We start from the raw sequence: 20,927 nt of genomic DNA on the forward strand, positions 1-20,927 counted from the left end.
TAAAAATTTTGTCTTTTAAAACTGTATTGCTAGGGACATAGGCATAACTCTATAAATCTTATTTTCTCCATCAGGAGACCCCAATTTCCTAGTGTAGATAAGGTGAGAATGTTGATTTGATAGACTAATCTCTGTGGAGTGAACCTATTGTCCTGTACTCAAGAGTTAATGGATCAGTTAGCTATTGCCACAAAAATGCTTTGTTACAAACCACTCCAAAAACTCAGAAAAATATAACATTGCACATTTATTATGCTCACAGGTATAATCCTCGGGTTTTACAGCAGATCTGTCTTGGCTGAGTGGTTCTGCTTCTCACTTAGACCTGTGGTTTGTCTGTGGCAGCTCTACTCCTTGTGTCTCTCATCCTTCTTGGATCAGTAGGGTAGCCATGGAAGGTTCTTCTCCTTGGTGGCAGAGGCACAAGAGTATGAATGGAAATAGGCCCTTTAGCCGGAGCTTGGAACTGGAATACTCTGACTCCTGCCCACAATATCACTGAGAAAAGCCAGTCATAGGGCAAGTCCAAAGGCAATAGGCAGTGGTGTGCCGTCTGCGTATTATGGGGTCATGGCAAAGATCTAGATGCAGAAAAAGTCAGAACCAGTAGTCAAACTTCAGGTTACTTGTGTGTTTGGATATTAATGCCTGCAGTAAGTTTTCTGACAATACAAAACCTTTTACATCATTCTCTTTATTTTCTTTAACATGACATTTACCTTCTGATGACTGTCATTTCCTTCCATCAGAAGTCATAAGAGGTAGTAAGAATTTTCTAAGAATTGAGTTCACTTCGTGATTTCTGGCAATAATTAGTCCATCAGACCCATGGACTAATCCACAGATATAAATATGTCAAAAAGGGCCACCCTGACTCTCTTCTTCCTACCTCAGTTACTGCTGAGTGCTCATGGCTTGCTTCCCCTCTGAGGTCAGCTATGGGTTCAGCTCTCTACTCCAAACAGTCCTAACGCATCAGGCAGATGTGAGAGTTGAAAACTGTCCTTCTACACTAAATAAACCAGATTCTATTCACTGTCAGATCGTCAAAACACCTGTCTACCATCAGGAAGTATGTACGAGGCAAGATAGTTCATCTGGGATTACATGATATGAAATATTTTACTTTTCTTAATTCTTGTAGGTATGGCAAATAGTGCTCATGGAAAAATACCACACAATAAGGCCTCTGAACCATTATGTGCCCTATAAACAGGGTGTTCATTATTAACTACATTGTATTTAAAATGGCATAATGTACCTGGTATGATTTTAAAGTAATGTTACCAGTTCAGGTTGGCATTTAATTTAATGCTTAAAAAATGTCTTAAATGATTTGGTTAGCCATTTCCAAAAGGAATCAAATAGTAGTCCCATTTCATTTGTTGGTATGCATAGTACCTGTCACTTGGATACATTCAAAGCAAAGGGAACAGTGGACCTGTGAGGTCTTTGCTGCGGAGCCGACTGTGTGTGCCCCGAGGACTGGGACCGCCCGCGTGTCCTCCTTGCACGAGGTGGCTGTGGTTCTCGACCACCGCGGCACGTCACCACCAGAGTTAGAAACCATTCATCAGGGGGTCCCTGGGTGGCTCAGCGGTTTGGCGCCTGCCTTTGGTCCAGGCATGATCCTGGAGTCCTGGGGTCGAGTCCCACGTCGGGCTCCAGGCACGGAGCCTGCTTCTCCCTCTGCCTCTCTCTGTGTGTGTCTCTCATGAATAAATAAATAAAATCTTTAAAAAAAAAAAAAAAGTTTTGGTGATATGTACCTTCATGTGAACTGTCATCAGTTGAGGACTCTTCTAGCACTGTCAGTTCACTTAACAAACATTTTGTATCTTCCTACAGAGATGAATAAGGCAAGTTCCTTTGTTTTGGGGAACTCACAATTTACATTTATGCAAATAATCACTATGTATTACTTGCAAATATATAAAGAAAGGCAAACAAATGAGGGATTTGGTGCATTTGAAGAAGTTTTCAAAGGAGGATTTTTAAGCTGTGTTTTTGGAAAACCATAAATGTGACATGACAGATATTATTCACAGCGAAAAGGGGAAGGACAGTTAAGGCAAAAGCATTTAAAAGCTAACAGACAGGGACGCCTGGGTGGCTCAGTGGCTGAGCGGCTGCCTTCTGCCTACAAACCTGCCCAGGGCGTGATCCTGGAGTCCCGGGATCAAGTCCCACATCGGGCTCCCTGCATGGAGCCTGCTTATGTCTCTGTCTCTCTCTTTGTGTCTCTCATGAATAAATAAAAAATCTTTAATAAAAAAAAAAAACCTAACAGACATTAAGTGATGATGCTATAGAACATGTTTAGGAATTGCAGTGCAAGCAGGGACATAAGTAAACTATTTTGTTAGTTCATACAAGATGTGATGAGGGGTCTCACTAATACTTTGACTTTCGAGATGGAGAGAAGGACCTTTTGAAGGGATATTTTGAAGATAGTTTGATAAGACCTGGTGATCAAATGTAGTGAACAGGGGAAGAGGAGGTGATGCCGGAGTCCGAGGCGCTGCTGTTTTAATCTCAGGCTACTGCAGAGAGTGTAAGGATAGGCGCTGGGAGGGGAGATGCTGGAGAAAGTCAAAAATATGCAAAACTGGTTGAAAGGGCCCAGAATCTGGGAGGTCAGGAAGATGTAAACAAACAAGAGATTATATCAGTCCTACAACTTCCTGTGGAAGTGAGAGCCTATTCCCAGGCATCTTGACCTGAGGCTTCAAGCAGATACTCAAAAATATTTCTAGAGAAAAAGGGAGAAGAAGAATTATTCTGAAGAAGAGTGCCATGTTCTATCTGATAAGTTTTTGGAGAGAAGGCTGTTTTCAGTCAGCCACTGTGATGCTTCTGTGTCCTAGACATGTACCTTTTTTATGCCAGAGCAAGTGCTATCTTACTCTAGGATACGGAGAATGAAACACTCAAATTGCCCAAATGCTTCCCTTTTCCTTCTGCCCCCCCCCCTTCTTTCCTTTTTTCTCCACTGAGGTGTAACGGTTTGATGAGCTTAGTAAGGAAAAGATCCATCAGAACTTTGTTGGGTGAAGCCCCTGAACTTTACAGAGGGTGTTCGGAAGTCCACGTAGTACTCTCCAAGAAATCTCTTACTTAGTGTGTCTAGTAAATAATATCTTTCAGAAGTGAGTAAAACTAAAAAAAAAAGCCAAATCCATGTGATTTTGATTCTCTGTCGAACATATTAGCCTGTGATTTAAGTGATGGGCGGTCTCTAAACTTTTTGAGGCATGTCGGTAATTAGCAATCAGCTAATTGTAAAATAATTTAACTCTCAAGCATAGAATCTAGAATTAGCCTTGTCATTGCACACCTTTTCACCTAGAAGCTTTCTTCTGGTTTTATTCTCCCAACTGCTGAGGTTGAAAGTGGAACTACTTTTTTTTTTTTTTTTTTGCCTCCTGTTGCCTTGTAGTTTCTCTGGATTTCTTATTTGTAACTTGGTAACTTTAAGATATAATTTGCCTCTTTCTTGTAAAAGTTCAATCTAATATATTTTTTTTAAGAATGAAAACTGAAAGCCTAATATTTGCTAAAGCATTTGCTGATACTCTATAACAGCATAATGATTATATGATTTTTTTTTCCTGTTTGAGCATAGAGGCTTACATTTTCTGGGTTAGCATTATTTTTACAGATACTGTTATTGTAAATTATTAAAACTGTTTCAGCTGAAATGTCTAGCTTCTTGTACTGAACATTTCACAAGGCAGATTTTGGTAAATCTGTTTGGTTGAAACACATTATTGTTACTTTAGGTGCCGACTATTCTGATGCCGAGTTTCCAATTGCCTTGATTAAAGTAGAAACATCCTATGGCTTGGATGACTTACATTTCAAATTGGTTTGAGCAAGATGATTGGTATGAAGGACTACAAAGAGTAAGATATATTTATGTTGTGATTATGATTTTTTGTGGGTCTTTTTTCTGCTCTCCTGCTCATGAAGCTGTTATTTCTTTGTCATTTATGTTGCAGACATTTTTGCATTGCAATATTTTGAAGGTAAATAAGACACTTGATAGATTCCAAAGCAGAGATAAGAGGATAATTATAAATACGGTCATAATCATACATTGAGGAAAAGGGTTTTTTTTTTCTGTCCTGGTTTCACATGAATTCTTAATGTTTTCAGATTGTCTTCAGGCTCTAAATATAAAATAGAATTCTTTTATGAGACTAATATATGAAAACAGTAATACTTGTAATAGTCATTTTACATAAAGAAAAAAATTTAATGAAGCAGAAGATGTGCATAATACTATATATTATATTAATATTGTAAAAGTAAATGCAAAAATTTTCTGAAGAGTGCCATTTTCTATCTGATGAATTTTTAGGCAATTAATTATGTTTCAAAAGATTTGGATTGTCACCATGGCAACTTTTGTATAGTATTTTGAAAATAGCTATTCTGATCTATTATTTCAATAGTACAAAACTGCTGTTTAAAAATGTATCTAATCAAAATGGATTTAGTGTAAAATAATACGATGTCTTTTTGATTATTTTCACCTTTTTAATGGGAGATTTTTAAATCATTTAAATGAAGCATTCTGTGGATTTTTTTTCTCACACAGCCTGGATTTTTCTTTTTATTAATGAATAGAACAAAAGAGCCAGAGTATCTTCCTGGGGTTTCACCAGCTTTCCTCACTGTTGTTGGAGGGCATATGCTACCAAGATAGGCAGCACTGCATTTCTCTCCCTGTCCTACTTCCTCAGAGTCCCATCCTCCACACATCAATGAAAGACATTTTTTCAGTATTTTACTCCCTTTTAATTATCTTTGTCACTGTATTTCCTCAGCAGTTTAAAGCCACCTGCCTTTTGGGATTTTCTTTGTTGTTTTTTTTTTTTCTTCATTTTTTTTAAGCTGTGAAACAAAGCTGGTAAACATCTCTGCAGCCAGTTAATAGCAAACTCTGGAGAATAATCCTCATACTGGGGATCCTAACACATTCTGCAGAAAACAGGTGGAGAATCAGTGGGTAGCTTGTCATTCTGAATTTCAATCGTACCCATAAATGATGGAAGTACTTCAGCTTATGAGTTAGATAAGTCCCACTGGACACACATACACACCTTTGTATTGTGTGTGTGCATTTTAAATATAATAAGTGCATTTCTGATGTTGAACCAAAGAGGTTTTTTTTTTTTTCTTCCAGTGCAGTCCATGTATTTTCTCAATGGGGAGGGATAAGGATGGTAGTCCAACTCGCTAAAATGCTTTTTACTAAAATTGAGTGTTCCTTTATCTAGTGACTTCAGGGGAGTTTACATTAGAGATTATGAGGATTCAATATCTTTTTCTCCATCATAACACCAGTCTGTCCTTTAGTATCATTAGCCTTTATAAATGAATTTCTGGCTCTGAGACCTATTACAAGAGTAGCTGTTATATATAGATACAGTGCAACCCTGAAATTACCATATTGTCATCTTCATGAGTTTGAGCCGCTTCTGGCTCAAATTTTGGTCTGTTCTTATATAAACTTGGTTGAGAATGAAAGATCCTATTCTAAATAATGAAAATTGGCACATGAATATTGACTTTAAGTTCTCCTAAAAGCAGAGCTTAATATTTTTCAGTTGATGTGTATGTGCATATATATCCTATATAATCAGCATTCAGCATAGCACATTTTTCAATAGAATTTTTTTCTCCTAATTTATTTAAAAGCAAAATCATAACATTGTAGTGTGGGGTTTATAATGTACATAAATGCAACACATTTGATAATAATATAAAGGACCGTATGGGGGGAATGAAAATATGGTTGTGGGGTTATTACATTTTACATGAAATAGAACGGTAACTCTGAGTACAACAGATGTGGTGAGGATGCAGAGAAAGGGGAGCCCTCTTACACTGTTGGTGGAAAGAGTTTTTTTTTTAAAGTTCACAAGAAAAGGTAAGTTGGATTTTTTAGTTAACATGTAATTTAGAAATATAATGTTTGAAAAATTACAAGTATGACTGGTCTTTCGTACAAACTTATGATAGTATTAATTTTAATATATTTATGGTGTATGTGTATATTTCTACAGGTACACAGACATACATATTAATTTGATTTTCACTTAGTTTTGCAGGCTCTTTTCGCAGTGTTGTAACTCTAGCTATATTTTAAATTTCATTGTGATTATTTCATATCAGCATACTCTTCATATTCAGAAGTGAACTTTAATGTTATATAAGTATAATATAAATACACTCATCACTTTTTTTACATTTCATATACTTAATATATAGAATATCTTTACTGTGATTGTAACATATATGTTGTATTTCATATGAGATTAAAAGAAAAATTGAATTTAGGTTAAGAAATTAATATCTTTGCAAGTAGGCTGTTGCCAGGTTACTGACATTGTCACTTATGTGTGGGGTGACACAATGCTCAGACTTTCTTCCTGAATCCTTTCTAAATCTCCATTATTCAGTGTACTAGAAGGTTTAGTACATCTTTATTTATTTATTTTTTTTTTGGTTTAGTACATCTTTAAAGTGTACATGTTGTTACTGGAAACAGAAGATTATATTTTCTGAAGTAACAAATCTCTAGAATGTACATGGAAATTCTTAAGTCATTCACATAAAAATGAAACCTATTCTAAAGTAAGAATACAAAAAAGTAAATAATATTTGTCTGAAATATATAATTAATTACAACGTTAAGTTCACATACATTTATTTACCTAAATGTGTAACATATATTTTATGACTTATGTTTAAAATAAAGAAACAGATTTTGGAATGATTCTGTAGTTGAATATTTTCTATTTGTAGTAATGAGAAGCATTAATTATATAACCATTCATGCTGACTACAAAGATAACAAAAGCTTCTGGACATTTCTTTTTATCTCCTTAGCAATTACAGACATAATTTAATAAAAGCTATATCATATTGCATATATTTTTAATAATTTTGAAAAACAATAAGGAAGTCTCAAATACTGCCAGTTTAAATACATAATTAAGATTTATAAATACAAGAGTATTCATATATATATATTTTTAAGATTTTATTTATTTACTTGAGAGTGAGAGAGTGCACAGGGAGGGGCAGAGGGAGAGGGAGAAGCAGACTCCCTGCTGAGCAGGGAGCCCAATGTGGGGCTCATTCCTAGGACCCTGGCCAAAGGTAGATGTTTAATGGACTGAGCCACTCAGGGGCCCCAATATTCATATATTTAATGATGTGTAATTTTTTTCAAATTTTCTTCAAAATCCTAGATATGTTCTTATTTTGTTTTATACTGTTTATTATTTTAATGGCTGTTTTGGACAAGTTATTCAACTCTATATTTATTTATTTATTTTACATATTTTATTTATTTATTTATTCATGGCAGACACACAGAGAGAGGCAGAGAGATAGACAGAAGGAGAAGCAGGCTCCTTGGAGAGAGCCTGATGCAGGACTTGATCCCCAGACCAGGATCATGCCCTGAGCCAAAGGCAGACGCTCAACCACTGAGCCACCCAGGCATCCCTCAACTCTAAATTTAAAAGGAAATTATATGGTTAGATTGTAAGACTTGTGAAAGCTGCTTAGGAACAAAGTCATACCAAATTGTATGGCAAAATTGAAATTTTTGTATTATTTAAATTTGAAAATTAAAAAGTAGTGAACTTAAAGAAGAGGTAATTTAAGATATACTGTAATTAAAGTAAAAATATATTGACAAAGTGAATTTTAAAGTAACATGCCTTTTTAATAAGGAGCAGAGGGACTTTGAGTTTGTAGTCTGGCAGGTGAGGAGCTTAGAAGTCTTCACTCTAGCCTAAAATGATAAAAAGTTGAGCAAACTGGAAAAAAATAAATCAGCCACTCTTCTTAGATCTCTAAGAGAAGTGAGGTCACAAGGCAGTTTACTTCTTCCACAATTGGAGAGATGGGCAGGCAGTTACAGAAATTCACAACCTCCTGGAGCAGAGACCTACCAGCTAAAACCTCAGTGGGAACCAGAGCCCAACTAGGAAAACCTGAACTATAACTGATGAATTGCTGGAGGCTCATGTCACAGGTCTGAGAGTTAGAGACTCCATGGAGGCCCCATGCTTGTGTGCTCTCACCTCCAGGATCTCTACCAGGTCCTCACAGTGAAGACCAGGGAAAATCCCATCATGCATCTGGCAGGGAGAGAAGAAAAGGAACCGTTTTGAAATAGGTCCTAGCATTTTTTTCTTAGCAAAGTTTTTCTAGGAAGAAATTGTTTTATCAGAGCCTTACCTATCTGGGGAAGGGAAATAACCAACTCCAGCCCACTGTACCCATCCTTTCCCAACTAAGGGATAAAAAAACCCCTCCAAGAATCACTGGTGAAATTCACATTACACAGGCATGGACTCACCAGAGGACCTAATCACAGGATTATAGAGCACTTTTCCTCCCACAGTTACATTACCAAGGGTCAGCTGACCACAGTGTTTTTTACCCAGTACATCATGTAATCCTCTCAAGGAAAGATTGTAGGGCATACTAAAAAGCAAAAATGAACAAACAAGCAAACAAACAAAAAACAGTTTAAAGAGAACAAAAAACCATCAGAACAAGAGTCAGATATGGCAGGAATGTTGTAACTATTGGACCAAGAATTTAAAGAAACAAAATTAATATTATAAGGACTTTAATAAAAAATGGAGAACATACAAAGACAGGTGGATAATTTAAACAGAGAAATGGAAATTCTAACAGGAATCAAAAAGAAATGATAGAGACCAGAAACACTAAGAAATGAAGAATGCCTGTTAGCTCATTAGTAGACTGGATATGGCTGAGGAAAGAATGACTTAGCTTGAGAATATGATGGTAGGGACTTCCAAATCTGAAAAGGAAGGAGAAAAAAGAATGGGGGGAAAAACAGGACAAAATACCCAAGGGCTGTAGGCCAATTGCAAAAGATGTGCCATACACATACTGGAAATACCAGAACAAGAAGAGAAAGGAGCAGAAGCAACAGGTGAAGCAGTAATGACTTAGAATTTCCCCAAATTTTGTCAGACAGCAAACCACAGATCCAGGAAGCCCAGAAAATACAAAATGAGATAAATGCAAACAAAACAAAACAAAACAAAACAAAACAAAACCCTCACCTAGGCAAATCACATTCAAACTGAAAACAAAAATGAAAGCGAAAATCTTCAAAAAGAAAACAGAGGAGCAAGAATAAGAATTATCATTCAACTTCTCAGAAACCACAAAAGCAAGAAGAGAATGAAATGAAATAGAGTGTTCAGAAAAATAAAATACCAGCCAAGAAATCCATACACTATGAAATTATCTTTAATGAGTGAAGGAGAAATAAAGACTTCCTCAGACAAACAAGAATTGGGGGATTTCTTGCCAGTAGACCTACCTTGCAATAAATGTAGGAGAAATTCTTCAGAGAAGGTAAGTTGTACAAGTCAGAAAATCAGATCTGCATAAACAAAAGAAGAGTAATGGAGAATATATAAGTAAAGGTAAAATAAAAACTTTCATTTTTCTTATTCTTAATCTTGTTAAGATTTGTATGTAAGTACAACAGTTTGTATATAATAAAAGTACAACAATATATTTTATTATACTTTTATGAACATACACACATACATATATGTGTGTGGTGTTGCTTATGTATAAGTAAAATGAATAACAGCAATGATATAAGGGATGAGAAGAGGAATTAGGGAATTAGGGATATTTTGTTATTTATAAGGTGCCTACACTACCTGAGAAGTGGTATGGTGATATTTGAAAGTAGACTTGGAGTAGTTGTAAATGTATCTTACAAAGTCTAGGGCAGTCACACACAATTTTAAATGATAATTGATATGCTAAGAAAGAAGAAAAAGTTGAATCATATAAAGTGCTCAGTTGAAACCACAGAAGAAAAAAAAAGTGTGGAGGACGAAAACAGGAACAAATTGAAACAGTAAAAATTGGGTATATACTAATCCAAGCATATCAATCATTACCTTGAACATCAATGGCCTAATGCACTAATGAAAACATATAGTTGGGTCTTTGTCTACAAGTAACTCAAATATAAAGACATACATAGATAAAGAGTAAAGGGATGAAGAAAGATAAGCCATGCTAACACTAATTAAAAGAAGTGTGTATAGATATGTAAATTTCAGAGCAAGGATAACGAGAAACATTACATGGTGATAAAAGGGTCAGTAATCCAAAAAGACTCACACACAACTTTAATGTGTGTGTGCCTAATAACAGTATTGTAATACATGAGGCAAAAAATGATAGAAGTATGAGAAGAAATAGATGGGCATACTGTTATAGTTGGAGACTCTGAACAGATCTACCAGACAGAAAATCAGTAAGAACATAGTTGAACTCTATAGCATCTTCAAGTGTGTATGGTCCACACTATGGATTACTTCCTCCAACAACAGCAGGTTGCACATTCTCCTCAAGCTCACATGGAACATCTCCCTAGATAGATCATGTTTTGGGCCATAAAGCACATCTCAACAACTTAAAAGTACAGAAATAATAAAAGGTTTACTCTCACACATCAGTGGAATTAAACTAAAAATCAGTACCAGAGATATAACTTGAAAGTCTCCATATAGAGACTAAACAACAGTCTTCTAAATAACACATGGATCAAAGAAGAATTCTTAAGAGAAATTGAAAAGCATTTTTAAACTGCATGAAATTGAAAATACAACTTAACATAATTTATGGGATGCAGCAAAAGCCGTGCTTGGAGGGAATTTATAGAATTTAATGCATATATTAGAAAAGAAGGAAGATCTAAAATTAATCATCTAAGCTTCTGCCTTAGGGAACTAGAAAAAGAGGAGTAAATTAAATAAATCCAAAGTAAGCAGAAGAAAAGAAATAATAAAAATTAGATCAGAAATCAGTGAAATCCGAAATAGAAAATCAGTAGAGAAAATCAACAAAACTAAAAGGTGCTTCTTTGAAAGATCAATAAAATCAATCGCTTCTCGGCCTTTTGGCTAAGATGAAGTGTAGGATCAATAAAATGTATTAGCCTTTAAGCTAGACTAATTAAAAAGAAAAGAGAGAAGGAACATGTTACGAATACCAATAATGAAAGAGGGGACATCGCTATATAACCAATGGACATTAAAAGGATGATACAGAAACACTACAAATTTGGTAATCTATATGAAAGGGACCAATTCTTTAAAGATATAATTTGCCAAAACTTACAGAAGAAATATACAACCTGAATAGACCTATGTTTTAAAGAAACTGAATGAATAATAACAGTTTATGATACTGTGATTTATAAGAAATATGTATTTATTTAGTCATTCAGATGTCAGTGTCCCAAGTGTTGAGAGCCATAAATGTGTCTTTTGTTATGCTAATAAGGTGACTTTTAGAAAGCATGTAAGGATGGAGGTTGATGGCTGGCTGGAGCCAATCATATGATTACAGGGTTGGAACTTTTAATCCCACCCCTTGACCTTTCGGGGAGGGGAGAGGGGCTGGAGGTTGAAAGATCACCAGTGGCCAGTAATTTAATCAATCAATCCTGTATAATGAAGCCTCTACTAAAACACAAAAGGAAGGGGTTCAGAGGGCTCTCAGGTTGATGAACGCGTGACCCACTCTGAGAAGATGGGATCTCCTTGCCCCTTCCCTCTACCTTGCTTCATGCATCTCTTCTATCTGGCTGTTCCTGAGTTATGTCCTCTTGTAACAAACCAGTGATCTAGAAGTAAAATGTTTCTCTAAGTTCTTGAGCCATTTCTAGCAAATTAAGACTTGAACAGACCCTTCACTGAAGAAGATAGATGGCATATAAGTATATGGAAAGATGTTCGACCTAGGGAATTCCAAATTAAAACGAGTTACTACTTACATACCTATTAGAATGGCCTGTCCAGAACACTGACCACACCAAAGGCTGGTGAGAGTGGGAAACAGCAGGAGCTTCTATTTATTTCTGGTGGGAATGCAAATGGTGCAACCTCTTTGAAAGACAGTTTGATCTTTTTTTAAAAAAAATATTTTTATTTATTTTTTTTTAGTTTGATCTTTTCTTATATAATAGGCATACTCCTACTCTAGCAGTCCCCTCCTTTTGCACTCCCTGTTACTCACCTAAAGGAATTGAAAACTTAAGTTTACATAAAAACCTGTGCATGGGTGTTTATAGCAGCTTTATTCATAACTGTTAAAACTTGAAAACAACCAAGATGTCCTTCAGTAAGTGAATGGATAAATAAACAGTGGTACTCTTTATTATTTATTTAAAAGGGAATATTTTTCACTGGTAAAAAGAGATGAGCTATGAGGCCATGAAATACAGGGAGGAAACTTAAGTGTCTATTACTCAATTAAAGAAAAGATTACATACTGCATGATTACAATGAAAGGGCATAACTATGGATAAAAGGTGAGACTGTGCAGAGTATAATAATATCAGTGCTTGCCAGGGGTTATTGAGTGAGGGAGAGATCAATGGGCAAACAGAGGGGATTTTTTAGGGCAGTGTATTCTGTGCAATCTAAAATGGTGGGTGCATGTCCTTCTACATTTATCCAAACCCATGGGATGCACAACACCGGGGGCCAACCCTACTGTAAACGAAGGACTTTGGATGATGATGATGTGTCAGTGTAGGTTCATCACTGTAACAGATGTACCAATCTGATGGGAGGCATTAATGGGGGGGGTTGTGTGTACGGGGGACAGGGAGTGAACGCAAACTCTGTCATTTCAACTCAGTTTTTGCTGTGAAACTAACACTGCTCTAAAAACAGTTTATTAAGTTCAAAAAAGATTTAGAAAAAAAGAAAGTGAACATTCTAAAAATGATTCCATTTTACCTGTTTAAATCTTTCTCTTACATTTCTTTTCCAGATATAAACTCAAAATTTGCTTAAACATAAATGAGAAACAACTTTTATTTACAAACATTACGAGTAGTAACCATAGACCCCAAATGTAAACCACAAAAGCCTATTTAATTCACACTGTAGTTAAAATAATGTATATTTCAAAAAAATAATAAAATAAAATAATGTATATTTCCAGTGAAAGGTAACATTGTAACATTACTAGTTTAAAAAATATGTATTTTTTTTTTTTTTTTTTACGATAGTCACAGAGAGAGAGAGAGAGGCAGAGACACAGGCGGAGGGAGAAGCAGGCTCCATGCACCGGGAGCCTGATGTGGGATTCGATCCCGGGTCTCCAGGATCGCGCCCTGGGCCAAAGGCAGGTGCCAAACCGCTGCGCCACCCAGGGATCCCCTAAAAAATATGTATATTTTTAAAAATTTGTCAGGAATGCTAGTGCTTGAGGAAATACAAGTGCCAGAGGAGGAGGAGGAGGAAAGAAGATTCTTAGAGTTAAACAAGCACAGTTATCATGGAATTTTTCACTTCAAATAACTTTTTACTTAAAAAAACCCACTAATTCCACTCAGATAAGGAGATTTCATGGGATGAAGACAGATTCGGGGAAGAAAGGAAAGAAGAAGAGATCTTTTGTAGAAGGTGGAAATATGAAATAGAAAAGATATAAAGAAGAAAGTAGCTTGATAAGTAAACTGGTGATAATGTAACTGACTAGAGTTTACTAATTTGGAGCATTAAAATAAAGAAGAAATACAGGGTTATGGTCAGTACATGATTCCAGTAATACTGAAAAGGAAGCAGATGCTGCAAACACTGCTTTATTTTTCAATGACATTACCAAGTTTTGTTGGTTCAGAGCAACTTGTTTTAAACCACTAGGTGGCAGGGTAGAAAGAGAAAAGGCACACTGAACAGGTACCCATTACACTTGTGTCTTAGGTCAGGCGTGTGTGTATATATATTTATGTGTTAATGTTTCATAGCTGTGATATTTGACATTTGTGTTAAAGCAATAACAACATAAACAGAATATTGATTAAATGCTGACGTTTGGTTATGTTAGGCCATGTGAACCAAACTTATTATCTCCCAGGTATTTACTTAATTTTTCAAAAATATTTTTAAGCTTATAATTGCTATTTATATTTTTTCCTTACTTGAAATAGGGATGAAATTCACAATAGTGAAAAATTGGTAGTTTCCTGGTATAACTTTGCAGTATAAGTGAAGACTTTTATGTTGAGAGTCCTCATTTTTAGACCAGTATTTTTGACCATATTAGAAAAGACCTCTCATAATGGTCTAGATTCTGCCTTGAAAAAAAAATTTTTTTGGTCAATTAATCTATTCTTGAATGCCATTCAAGGTAACTCTATAGGGTAATGCTCAGAAGAGGTTCTTTGTTTTTGTTTTTGCCTTAGATTTTCCCTGTTTCTGGGTTTTCAATATGATCATAGATACACAAACAGTCCCCCACTTGGTTTCCTTTTCTCCACGATCCTAGAAGAATTGAGTTGAGAGTTTACACAGAGATTCACAGAATCCCTTGAGCTGAGATGAATGGAAGGGAACACCTATTTCAGAGGATTTCTTTTAACTAGAAGGAACAGAAACCTGAGATTAGATGCCTGCCTCCATGCTCTGCCCTGGCTTGGAGCTGGATCTCCCTCCCTGCTTACGGGAGCCCCAGCCAGGCTGATTCTTGATCTTGAGGGCTGTTTACTCCACTGTCCTCTGCCTGCCACGTCAACATTTTGTAACCAGTGGTTTCCAGTTTCCTTCTGTCCCATCTTCACAATGAACAGTATTGTTAACGCAGCCTGCGGACCTGCCCTCTGTCCCATAAATAGTTATTGCAAAGATACTGAGTCACTGTAAAAACAGTGATGTTCTCTGACAGAGGCTACAATCCTCCCAATATTGGCTTTCAGGGTTTTACATTTGAAATTGCTGCCCTGCATGAATTGCTAGTATTTAAAAATCAGTAGGTTTTATGTGAAAATCTACATACTTCCATTTTTCTGGAAACTTGTATAAATCTGGCAACATGGGAGGGTCTTCTCCAGTGGCACTAGAGCCCGTCAGATAGAATATGGCCTTTCTGTTTCACTGCAGTCCCCATCACTCCTCTAGGGTTCCCATTCCTTGGCCAAATGTTATTTGTCATTTATCATTTTATAATTTCGTGTTTTCAAATTTGGGTTACCTGTTTGATGTCTCTAGACATTTGGGGATTTCAGCTCTTGTTCTCTGAAAGTGTACATCGAGATTAATAGTCCTAGTAGAGAATTTTTTCAGGACATTAAGATAAGGATTGATCAAGTTAGACATAAAATAATTAAGTTTATTGAAAAATGAAAATGGCTGATGTTTCTCCAAATTTGTTTTTTAAGGCAAACATGTCCCAGGTAAGGCAGGTGGGACTGCTGGCCGCTGGATGTCAGCCGTGGAACAAAGATGTATGTGCTGCCAACGGAGACAGGTTTGCATATTGTGCCACCCTGGCCATCTATATTTACCAGGTAAGATACTATTGATTCTTTTTGATTTCCAATTTAATTAAGTAAAATTAAAATTTAATACCTATTTTAAAATCCCTGTTATATGAAAGGCTTAGTGCTGTAATTTCATTGATACTTCTATTTTGTTGCTGTTTATACTATATAGGTTTTACAGGTCAGACTTTTAGAAAAATGCTTATATCATAGTTTTAAATTATTGGAAAAACCTTAGTTGATGTCATAAACCTTTATGTGCTGTTCATCAAAAAGAATTTCCTCAAGAATTAAAAGCTTCCAGTTCATGAGTGGTGAGCAATTAGAATTTAAACCTTTTAAAATATATTTTCATATAAGTAGTTGGAATTCGTGTATTCCTTTGTTTCAGACCTGGCTCAGTAGCATTTCGTATGAAAAAAAAATCATAAGTTGAAGAATGTGGGTCATCTGTTAGAGATCATTATAGTGAAAACAGGGCAGATATGAAATACGTTGAGCTATTCTTGAGATTCAAACCTTTATCACTCCTTTTTCTCATCCCCGAGCTCCATCCAGACATCTCTTCATCAATTCCCAATCTATAGAGCCCATGGCCTTCTGAATTGCCCCAGATAGAGGTACCACAAGCATCTTAAATCCAGGTCAGTCTTTCTGCTCAAACCTAGAGTCAGCATTTCAGTGTTAGCAGCTAAACTCTCATCCAAAGCCCCCGTGTGAGGGTTAGCTACCTTAGGGCTCTCTCTTCTACTCACCTCCTGTACTGTAGGTAACCAGGAGCAATCCTAGCATTTGGTAACCTTTATATCCTTCTCACCTAAACTATTATAATAATCTCTTACTATCCTCTTCGCTTCTACTTTGAGTCCCTTTAATTTATACTGCAGTGTAATCAATCATCATGTAATGCAAATCCAGAATTTTCTATCTTCAGCTGCTCCTCATTCTTTCATATTAACATCCAGACTTCGTAGTGTGACATTGTTTTGCAGTGTTTCTTTCACCTCTCGGCTCACCTTGTGGCCCGGGCATAACCAACCTAATTGTATTTTCCAAAACATCTCAGACTCTTTATATCTTGCCTTTGCTTACACAAGGTTTTCCATTTGCCTGCGTTGCCTGTTTAGAGAATGTTTTCTCATCTTTCAAATCTTGGCTCAAGTGTCTAAACTTTTTTCCACATTCTGCTTTTTCTCTTTCCTGTTAGCAAAGGACCTTAGGAAATGCACTGCCTGTCTGCCTGCTTCCCTTTGCCAGCATGAGCCTTCCTTACCTTTGAATTTCTCAAGTTACTCTGTACTCTCTGGAATTTAATAGATACTCACTAAATACTTTTTGAATGATATATGTCTTTTGTTGTTTTGAAACACCAACTCATTCCAGTTTAGAGTGAAAAAAAATTATTGGATTATTCCAGAGTAAAAATCCTTTTAATTACTGATACTGTAGTTTATCGACAGTTTAAGAAATCATAGCATTAATCTACAAACCAATTAATTTTCCACGACTTTGAGTTAGATTTTATGTAGTCCATTATTCAACATTGTAGAAACACCCAGGAATCAAACTGCAGTTTCAGTGTAACTCACATTTTTTCACTTTCCATTGCTCTGTACACAAAGACAGCAGCAGGCCTGTCAATCTCCTCCTTTGCCCTCCCATCTGCCTCCTTTACACAAGCTTCTCACTCCCTAAGATCTCCTACAACATTTCTCCCTTAGTCTTAAGTCCCTGTCTTCTTGTTTTATTTCCTTTTAGAGAAGCAGAACATAAAAGTCAAGGCCAACTGTTCCTGCAGGGAGTAGGGAAGAGAGTAGATGAAGACAGAAGTTAATTTTTTTCATGTTCGCATGTGTCTTAAGTTTGATGATGACATTTTATGACTTGAATATTTAGGAAGACTGGGTTATAATTCTTAAATTAAAAATTCATGAAGAAAGTTTATGTGTCATTTTTAAATACTGAAACAAACTAAAAATCACCCTGATTTAGAAATTAAAACAAACTCAGGTGGCACTTCATTACAGAGTCCACTGCAAAACCTTGTTTCAAAGTATGCAAATAGAAGATTACATTTGTATTAAATGATGACATTAACATTCAACTTATATTAATCAGTACTGTTTTAAATGTCATTATCTAAATTGAAGTGCTTTGAAAAATATGCTACATAAATACAAAATATAATTATTTTCAAAGGGAATATTTATTAAATAATATATAGGGTCAATGTACAGTCAGTATTTGGTAGTCTGTTGATGCTGTTATTATCAAATCTGTCTGAAATATTAAATGATACTTGTAAATGCCGTAAGAATTTTTTCTTTGACCATTGAATTGTGAACTACTCTAAAAATAATTTGTGGTCCAATTCAGTGTAATGGTATGGGCTTGTCATACTGAATTGTAAATATAATAAACCCTGTAAGTTATGTATATTGTGTTTAACATACTACTTGGATAATTTGTATAGTAAGGCCAGTGACGGTCATTGATGTGCGCAGAGCTTCTTGTGTTTTTATTGTATTTATAGACTCTTCCACTGAATTTCTAACTTATATAGTAGTTTTTTCTATTATGTGCATTAGACACATTCACATTATTTACCATAGATAACTGAAATCACTGAATAGCTTAAAACGTACAAACTTATCCCTAAACGCACAGAAAATGTACTTATATAAACAGGCCAACTTAAGATTATTATAACTGCAATACTAATAGATGAAAACCCCACTGGTACTTGGTTGTGTTTAATAATATTTTCATCTGAAGTTGTTCAGGAATAGCTAAAGTTTAAGTAGTAATAGATACAGAAATTACAGAAGGGAAAACTGAGGGAAATTATTAGTTCATTAGTCAAAGTTTTATATACAGAGATGTTCACTACAGCATAATGTGTGATGGCAAAAGTTGAAAGTTGCTTAAATGATAAATAATAGCATAATGGCTCATTTTTTCCATAATATGAACTGGCTCTCTTCCATTGGCCAAGAATCTCTAGGTAGTAAAAATACAACAATGAACAAACCAGGCAGATTCTTCTCATCAAATTCATATTCTTAGTAAGAACGGGGGCAGGAAGTGATCCTAAAAAAATAAGCAAATAAATAAGTAAATGTTGCAGGAAAAAAGTGTTCTATGAAGGACACAAAAACAGGTAATACGTTAGAATCACTGACACGAAAAACAAAGGCAACATAAACAAGTGTGACTTCATCAGACTAGAAACCTTTTGCACAGCGAAGGAAGTCATCCACAAAATGCAAAGGCAGCCCACTGAATGGGAGGAAATATTTGCATATCATACATCTGATAAGGGATTAATATCCAAAGCACATAAAGAACCCATATGACTCAATGGCAAATTAAACAAATGATCTGATTAAAAAATAGAGGATCTGGATAGACATTTTTCCAAAGAAGACATACAGATGGCCAACAGATGCATGAAAAGAAATCACATCACTCGTCACCAGGGAAATGCAAATCAAAACCACACTGAGATAGCACCTGACACCTGTTAGGATGACAGAAAGACAAGGAACAACGAATGTTGGGGAGGATGTGGAGAAAAGAGAACCCTTGTGCACTGTTGATGGGAATGTAAATTGGTGCAACCACTATGGAAAACTATGGAGGTTTCTCAAAAAATTAAAAACAGAACCCTCATATGATCTAGCAGTTCTACTTTTGAGGAAGTAAAAACACTAATTTGAAAAGATGCATTTCAGCATCTTTTTCACTGCACTATATCTGAGACCTGGAAGTAATCCAGTGTCCATTGATAGATGAATGGGTAAAGAAAATGTGCATATGTACATGCAATGGAATACCATTTAACCATAAAAAGAAGGGAGGAAACTTTGCTGTTTGCTTTAATGTGGGTGGACCTTGAGGGAATTATGTTAAGTAAAATATGTCAGAGAAAGACAAGTACTGTATGATCTCACTTAAAGATGGGCTTCTTTTTTTAATTTTTTAAGATTATTTATTTATTTATTCATGAGATACACAGAGAGAGGGAGAGAGAGGCAGAGACACAGGCAGAGGGAGAAGCAGGCTCCATGCAGGGAGCCCAACGTGGGACTCGATCCCTGGACTCCGGGATCACGCCCTGGGCTGGAGGCAGGCGCCAAACCGCTGAGCCACCCAGGGATCCCCTATGATCTCACTTATATGTGGAATCTAAAACAACAACAAACAAAATGAACTCATAGACACTCACAGATACCCAGGATAGATGGGTGGTTGCCAGAGGTGGGGATGGGGTGGGGGCTAAATGGATGAAGGTAGTAAGAAGGTACAAACTTCCAGTTATAAACTAAGTAAGTCATGAGGATGCAATGTACAGCATGTTGAATGTAGTTAATAGCACTGTATTATTTATTTGAAAGTTGCCCAGAGAGTAGATCTTAAAATTTATCATCACGAGAAAAAAAATATAGCTATGTGTGGTGATTGTTAACTAGACTTACATGATCATATAGCCGTATATGCAAATGTCAAATCATTATGTTCTGTATCTGAAACTAATATGTCGATTATTGTCTCAATTTAAAAAAAGGATAGAGTTATGTTTTGGGGTGGGTGTGGGTGTATAAATTTATTTAGATACTTTGGTCAGAAAATACCTTTGTAAAGAGGCATCTTAGAACTGAGACCTGAGCAGGAAAGGAAAGAATGAGTAACCATGAGCTAATCGATGGGGAGAGCATTCGTTCTTTGTCTGACTTATTTCACTTAGCAAGATCCCTTCTACTTCTACCCGAGCTAGCCATTCTGACGGGTACTGTGGTTTTGAGTTGCATTTCCCGGCTGATGAGTCATGTCAAGCATCTTTTCATGTGTCTTTTGGCCATGTGTATGTCATTTTCTTTGAAAAACATCTATGCAGGTCCTCTGCCCGTTTTTAACCACATTATTGGGGTTTTTTTTTTTTTTTGGTGTTCAGTGTTAGGTTCCTTATACATTTTGGATATAACTCCTTATTGCATATACCATTTGCAAATATCTTCTCCCATTCCATAGGGTGCGTTTTCATTTTGTGATGATTTCCTTCACTGTACAAAAGCTTTTTAACTTGGTGTAGCCCCAATAGTTTATTTTTTAACCTAATTTTTTTCATTTAAATCTAATGGAAAAATTACAAAAAAAATATTCCAAAACCAGGGTTTTTTCCTCACAGATGTAAGTATAGAAAATATAATAAAGCTCTGAATTATTATGCATATTTAAATAAATTTACATTTATTTTTACTTGTTTTAAAATTATTGTTTTGATCCCTTATTTTTTTTAAACTAATTGTTTTCTACTCATTATTTATCAGGGAAATGCAAATCAAAACTATAATATCACCTCACACCTGTCAGAAGGGCTAAAATCAACAACATAAGAAACAACAGATGTTGGTGACAATGTAGAGAAAACGCCACTGTCATGCACTGTTGGTGGGAATGCAAATGGTGCAGCCACTGGGGAAAACAATATGGAGGTTCCTCAAAAAGTTAAAAATAGAACTACCCTATGATCCAGAAATCACAGTAACGGGTA

At 35.8% G+C, this 20,927-nt stretch overlaps 1 protein-coding gene across 2 annotated transcripts in view; it reads left to right on the plus strand.

The window, feature by feature from the left end:
- Positions 1 to 20,927, plus strand: part of WDR17 (WD repeat domain 17) — a 105,684-nt gene that overhangs the window by 24,102 nt on the left and 60,655 nt on the right. The window contains exons 1-2 of one of the 2 annotated variants that reach the window (XM_041752735.1): positions 3,836 to 3,905; positions 15,272 to 15,400. In XM_041752735.1, coding sequence (XP_041608669.1) covers positions 3,840 to 3,905; positions 15,272 to 15,400 — 195 coding nt within the window. In that variant the 5' untranslated portion in view covers positions 3,836 to 3,839. Of the gene's footprint in view, positions 1 to 3,835; positions 3,906 to 15,271; positions 15,401 to 20,927 lie in introns of those variants that run through there. The other variant, XM_041752736.1, reaches the window with a different exon arrangement.

The sequence above is a fragment of the Vulpes lagopus genome, chromosome 4, assembly GCF_018345385.1.
Source record: "Vulpes lagopus strain Blue_001 chromosome 4, ASM1834538v1, whole genome shotgun sequence".
Taxonomy (NCBI): domain Eukaryota; kingdom Metazoa; phylum Chordata; class Mammalia; order Carnivora; family Canidae; genus Vulpes; species Vulpes lagopus.